General features: G+C 44.6%; 1 protein-coding gene across 2 annotated transcripts in view; it reads left to right on the top strand.

Annotated features, from left to right (window-relative positions):
* LOC138249767 (uncharacterized) overlaps positions 1 to 3,079 on the top strand; it is a 142,824-nt gene extending 139,745 nt beyond the window's left edge. For both annotated transcript variants that reach the window (XM_069203878.1, XM_069203965.1), the window contains one exon: positions 706 to 3,079. In XM_069203878.1, the coding sequence (XP_069059979.1) occupies positions 706 to 2,228 (1,523 nt within the window). In that variant the 3' untranslated portion in view covers positions 2,229 to 3,079. The remainder of the gene's footprint in view (positions 1 to 705) is intronic.
* Positions 3,080 to 7,182: the final 4,103 nt, after the last annotated feature.

The raw sequence follows: 7,182 nt of genomic DNA on the forward strand, positions 1-7,182 counted from the left end.
ATTGACCAAAAGACTGACTTTAGAAGCCCAGCTTTTGGACATAGAGATAAAAAGAAGAGAGATGGGACTTGGACACATCCCTGGTGGCAGCATTCAAATAACTAGGGAGAAAGAGGGATCTTTCAACCTACAACTCCCAAAAGGAGTTATTCCCCCTCCCCCCCACCCCACACACACACCCCCCCCAAATACACTGAAAGTGATGACAACATCAAATGTTTTTCTGCCTTTGAAAGAGCCTGTGAAGGTAGGAGAGTGGCAGTGGAAAATGATGACACTTTCTTGTGGGAACTGTTCTCGGGTGAAAGCAGGGATGGGGTCCTGACATTGAATGAGGTAGATGCCAAATTCTGTGACCTCATGAAGGATACCCAAGAAGACTAGGGTACCAGCTTCTGCACAGAACACAAGTCAGAGCCCCTCTTCCCATGAAAGCGGAGGCAGCCGATGGTTTGAGTTGAGTATTACCGTAACTCCCTTAAAGGGAGCAGCTGCCTCTTCAGAACATCTTGTTTTCTAGCACTTATACTGGAACTGGCAAACCATTGTGTACTCTTAAGAGACTATAAACACTGCTTCATTGTAGCAGAAAAGGAAACAATTGATTGCTTTCAGTTGGTTTAAGTCGGTGAATGCTGATGTTGCACTTGTAATGTGTTCTTATCTATTGTAATAAAGCTTTTTCCCTCTCTTTTAAACCAACAGGGAGCAGCCCCAGTAATAAATACTTGAAGCGTAATAATGATAATTTTCCTGGAGATGTGGAATCATATGTACCCATTCCAGGAAAAGATACAAATGAGCGGTATTATTCCAAGTTAGCAGCAGCCATCCACAAAGAGCCAAAATCACCACGTAAGCAGAAAAACCAAATCATGAGGAAGAAACGCCGACAATCCACTGCGTTTGAAAGAGAGATCAAAAAGTTAGCCTCATCCACCAGAACTTCCCGGGATCACACAGGAGAGAGACCGTATGAATGCAGTGATTGTGGGCAAGGCTTCCGTCGAAGCTCTGCCCTTCGCATGCACCAGAGAAGCCACAAAAGGGAGAAGCCATATGAATGCAGCGAGTGCGGGAAAAGATTTAGAAAGCAATCCAGTCTTAATGTTCATAAGAAAAGCCACCAAAGCAGTGGATCGCGTGTGTGTAGCGTGTGTGGGATGAGCTTCCGTCGCTTAGGAAACCTCTATAAACATGAGAAGAGGCATGCAGTTGACCAGCTCGGTACTACTACAGAAAGAGGTCAAGGTTTCTGCGTTGTCCAGTCCTCATCTGGTCCGGAATGTGCTTCCAGTGTTGGGGAAGTTCAGTTGTCAACATGTCCTGAAAGTAGGCAGAGCTCCAGTGGAGAGCCATTATCTACAGGACAAGAGAGTGGTCAGAGTGTCAGTGGAGCACAGTCATCCATGGATCTAGAAAATGGAGTGGATATCAGTTGCGCTCAGTCTTCTACAGGTCCAGAAAGTGACCTTCCATTGCCTACAGGTATAGAAAGCGGACTGGGTGTCAGTGATGCGCCGTCACCTGCCGATGAGGAAAGTGGGCCTGGTTTCAGTGGAGAAACAGACATAGAAAGTGAGGAGAGTTCAAGTGACTCATCAGACTTCTTCGCAACGCACAAATACGAATGTGACGAGTGTGGGAAAGGGTTTTCACGGAAAATACACCTAACAACGCACAAACTTTCTCACACAGATGAGAAACCATACCCGTGTACTGAATGCAAAAAGGCTTTTGTTAGCACAGCTTCGTTGAACAAACACATGCGCGCACACACAAGAGTAATGCATTCCTGTGAGGAATGCGGACAGGAGTTCACTCACAAAGTGCAACTGTACAGACACCAGCAAAGCCACGTAGTCGAAAAAGTTTTCACTTGTGATGAATGCGGGAAAACTTTCAACTTGCGCTCACAGTTGGTTAAGCATCAGCAGATGGAGAAGTTGTTCAAGTGCAACGAGTGCGGCAAAGGGTTCAGCCAGTACTCGCAGCTGACTGCGCATGAGTTGTCGCATGCAGGAGAAAACCCTTTTTTGTGTTGTGAATGTGGCGAGAGTTTCCCAGACCCCACTTCCTTTATTAAACATCATAAAATGCACCCAGTGCCAAAGCCATATGGATGTCCTCAGTGTGGGAGGCGTTTCAGCAAACAAAAAAATCTGATCGACCATCTGAAAAAAAATAAAGAACACAATTTGAACAAGACTGATTCTAAAGGTCAGTGAACCAGCAGTCTCCCTAAACACAAATGTGAGACCAAGTGAAATATGAAGCCTACTACTTCAGACATCCACAGCAAAATGGTGTCCAACGCCATCCTTGGCACTAGGGTTGATTTCAGTGGTTACAAGAACGCAACCTCGTAAATGCGTAAACACAGCCTTGTGTGGCTGCTTTGGTGTGGTCCATGGCACTTCCAAGGGCAGTTTGGCTACAGTCTTTGACAAACTCACAAATGAGTCCGAGGTTGAAAAGTTACGTTGCCCAACTAATGTTGTGTGAACAGCCAACTGAAGAAATCTTGATGCTGTTAACATCAAGAAAGAAAAGGTCATCTTGTAACACAAAACAATGTTGCAGGGTTGTCTGCCTCAAGAGTTGAGTTTGCCGCAGACAACGCTTGCGTCTAGTGGACAAGCAACAATAGGACTTTCTACCCAAAGAGGAATCGCATAGGTGTGGTGATGATTGTAATACTCTCCCTCTATGTTGGCGATGCACAGTGGTGGGTGTACAGTCAATGCCAACAGAAAGGTTTGTGACGGGTAACAGAATGGAGGACACTGAGGTTCTCTCAGAATTAGTCTACACCCTGTGTTTTTGTTGTAGAAATGTTTTTTGTTCTCTTGGGTAACCCAGGAGAGGACAGTTCAGTTAACAATTCAAAGGTTCAAGGTCAATATATGTGAGCTGGAGAAATAACTTTGTACAGTAGGCACTGGTTGACTGGGGAAGGCATGGACCACATACAATCATGCGCAGCAGAAGCGAATTGGTCTGGCCACCTGCATGCATTGTGTTTTCAGACTTCATGCATCTCTCAGAAAGGAATGAATAAAATGTCATGTTTTCATTACTTTTCCACCTCACTGATCCTTTTTAACGAACAACCAGCAGTCTCATGTTAGCGAACACAGCCTGTTTTGTTAGAGACAGAACTCTAGTTATTGCAGAATTAATATCTCTGTAGTACATTGTATTGTTTCTTTTTGGTACTCTGTGGAGCAGGTGTTACACAGGTGGGGCGTCAGGTAGATTTACACCAGATAAGATCGATAGTGTGATAAGTAATGAGATTGTTAGGAAGCCATCAACTACTCAAGGTCCAAGTGTGGATTTCCACAAGTAAGTTTTCAGACCTTTAAGGAAAAAAATCTTCATGTCTTTTTAAGCTCCTTCAGTAGGTGTCGTTCTTTTAACAAACGTTTCTTTACTTTATCACTGATCTGCGTTTGTGTTGAGAGAGAGGTAGAATCTGATCGAGTAGAGGGGTTCAGCCATTTTGGAAGGAGTTACTATGCAAGCCAGTGAACAGTCATGAAGTGGAGGGGTTGGGCGATTCAGGGCTTTGGTCGAGGATGTGGTGGTTGAGTGGGAAGGCTTCACAGTAGAACAATATTCTCCTGTGGAGGATGCTACAGGATTCCAGGAGGGTATCTTGCATGCCACATGACAAAGATTCATTGAACCAGATTTCTGTAGGGGCAAGGAGGGTGGGAGGTGCAGCTTTAGGGCCATGCGTGGTAGCTGATTGGGCATTAGGAGTCTGTCTGGAAGAGAAAGATGAGAATAGCGGTAGCAGTGAAGACCGTGAGTAGAGCACCGAGGGTCAGAAGTGGGCTGTTGGTCAGTGGGGTTAGAAGGACAGTGGTAGATTGACAGCTAATGGTGGTCTGACAGTACAGGAGAGCTGTGAGTCCTCCGATGTGCCTCTTGTGAGCTGTTAACCTGTGGATGTTCTGGTACATTTGCGAAACGTAGGAGGCGGTGGGCTTTAGGGCGTCTCGGGAGAGTGAGATGCTGCTGCTGCTCACTAAAGTGTGGTGGGCTTTGCACTGGTCCATTGTATAATGACTCTGATTGCTGCGGTTGAATGCTATGCATTGCTGTATTATGTTGATATCCATCAGACAAGGTGCCTGTGCTTGCATCGGCCACTTTGTGGTAGGTTTCAAATGCTGAAAGCATTGCAGTGGCTACTTTGTAGTTCGTCCATCTGCCTCACCCTGACTTAGGCGATGCACTTGAGAGTGATCACTGCCATCCACCCCACACCAGACTTTCAACCACACTACCACCATGCCACACTGTTGTGCCACTGAATCGCTGTACTGCCACCCCACACTTACCACTCTGAACATACCTCGAATGTTTATCATCACATGCGTTGCCCTTTCCAGCTACAGCCTCATCCTAGCATCCTGCCTTCCTCAGCATCCTGCCCTCCCCACCCCAGCATCCTGCCCTCCCCAGTGGGCTCTGTCTCCACAAACATACACCTAAGACACATCTTCGTTGACTGTCCAGACTCACTGAGTTTTAGTGCTTGCTTTAATGTAACTCTAGGAAGAGTGTGTCGTGGTCGGTCAGCAAACGCGGTCACCACAGAATCACACATGGTCTTGTTTGAACACTGTTCAAAACTGTTTCTTTGGGAGTTACAGCAAAAAAACTGAAATTGATTATAATGTTTTGGATTTGCAGATGAATGTCTGCTGGGGATCCTGAAAATTACCAATCTCTGCATCCTCCAGATGTGAAATGTAATTATACTTACAAGGAATTATATTTGCTGATGTCTAGTTAGTCTGCAGGCTCCTTCCAAATGTTGTGAATTTCAGGAAAACATGTTTTAACATTAACATGCATATTGGGTTAAGTGGAATATCTGAACACAGAGTTAAATGTTGCTGTAAAGCTTTGGAGAAAGAGTTGCTTTCGCTTTAAACAGCTTGAGCTCTGAAGAAGTCATTCCTCAGGCATCGCTCCACAGAGCTCCTCTTTAGCTTTGATTCATGACACATTGCTACTGGGGGCTGCAGGTGCACACCATAAATGCGCAGTCCCCGCCTCCTCTATTTGCAATGTTTTGCGATTGTGGTCTTGATTGTAAACAGATTCACATCAGTCGTAAGATTGGAACTGTGGAATGAACGAATAAGAAAGGTGGGTTGGTTCTTATCCATGTGCAGTGAGGGCTGCTTGCAATGTATGCGAGTTTGAAAAGTGTGCCTGAACGAGGCAGATTGTTCTGATAGCTGCAGTGGTCCATACTAGCTTGGATCTGCTCTTTCGTTGTGTATCCTGCACCTGCCAATGCAGAGGCTTTGCCTACTCAATGCCTCTTCCCAGGTCTTCGTCGACTAGCTTATAGCTAAAACGGGAAACAAGTGTGAAGATATTAATATTTTTGTCATATTTAATAATTATATTGTTCTATGCATACAGGTTTACTTTTCCTTCCAGTTTTTTTATATACCAGATGAATGAAGTATCCCCTTTCCACGGCTGGTGGTTTCTTGCAGACATCTAGGTTTATGAATGTCAGTGTCCGACTTGCAAACTGTTCACATATAAATAAGGAACCTGTGTGGTCTTAAAAGCAATGTATGACAACATCGTTGTACTCAATGTGACAGTTAATTAAAGATGTCCCTTTGTACAAAGCCTGGATTTCATGCAAGCGCTGTGTGAAACAGTTATTGTGTACCGAATTCTGTCCACAAATGTATTTCACAATATACATGGATTAATCTGTGTGACGGCTGCCCTTCATTTAATCCATGAAATGTAAAAATTCTTAGAGGAAAGAACAATGTATATTTGTACTAGTGAGAGTTCCTAACACACTGACTCCAAAAACCAGCATGCCGTTTGCCAGTTTTAAGAGGGCTTACATGGAAATTGTTTCCCATACATCGAGATTAGGAATCTGTCCTTACTTTCTGCCTTGGTCCGGATTCATCAAGACTTGTCCATCTTCTCACGAAGAAGCTCTTCATCCATCTGGTGCGGTTTCTGGGCTTCATTATACATGCCTGACTTGAAGAGATTACCCCCTCGTAGACCGAAGGCAGTCCGAGATCCAGAATTAAACAGATTGGAGATTCTGGTGTTGATCACAGCACCTGCAGGGAATGCGTCCACACACAGGCTTGGAATCGAGATTGATGTCCATAGACTGATACATTATACCACTATAAGGTAATCTGTGTCCTTTTCATTTTCAGTACCCACGAACAGTGTGGTTTTTTCCATCCCAATTCTGAACAGTAGCAGAAACTTCTGTTATTTTATTGATCACCAGCAGATACAAATGAAGGTAAAAGTGGATCTGTTCACAGAGGTTGGTGGTAACGACGTGCTCCACAGAACCGCAAGTCCCGTCGACACACACTTCATGGATGAGCAGTATAGGTATAGTGTAGGAAGTTGGCTCTGTATATACTATCTCAAAGTAAGAGATAGTGTGCACAGAGTCCAAGGGTTCCCCTTAGAGGTAAGATAGTGGCAAAATTAGATAATTCTAATGCTCTATTTTGTGGTAGTGTGGTCGAGAAGCAGGCTTATCAGAGGGTAGTGTTAAGCATTTGTTGTACACACACAGGCAATAAATGAGGAACGCACAAGACTTAACTCCAGGCCAATAGTTTTTGTATAGAAAAATATATTTTCTTAATTTATTTTTAGAACCACAAGTTCAAGATTTGAAGTAAATACATAAAATGCAAGGTACTCCAACCAGGTAAGTTAGGAACTTTGAATTAGCGCAATATCGTATACAGTTTTTTTTTTTTAAATGGCAATAAGCTATTTTAAAAGTGGACACAGTGCAAAAATCAACAGCTCCTGGGAGAGGTAAGTAATGGTTAGATTATGAGGTAGGTAAGACACTTACAAGTCTCAGTTCCTGGGCATAGGCAGCACACCGTTTGGGGTTCAAGGCAACCCCAAAGTTACCACACCAGCAGTTCAGGGCCGGTCAGGTGCAGAGGTTAAAGGAGGACCCAAAACACATAGGCGCCTATGGAGAACAGGGGTGCTCCGGTTCCAGTCTGCCAGCAGGTAAGTACCTGCGTCTTTGGAGGCCAGACCAAGGGGTTTTGTAGAGCACGGGGGGGGGGCACAAGTAGGCGCACAAAACACACCCTCAGCAGCACAGGGACGGCTAGGTGCAGT

Source organism: Pleurodeles waltl, chromosome 1_1, assembly GCF_031143425.1.
Source record: "Pleurodeles waltl isolate 20211129_DDA chromosome 1_1, aPleWal1.hap1.20221129, whole genome shotgun sequence".
In the NCBI taxonomy this organism is placed as follows: Eukaryota; Metazoa; Chordata; class Amphibia; order Caudata; family Salamandridae; genus Pleurodeles; species Pleurodeles waltl.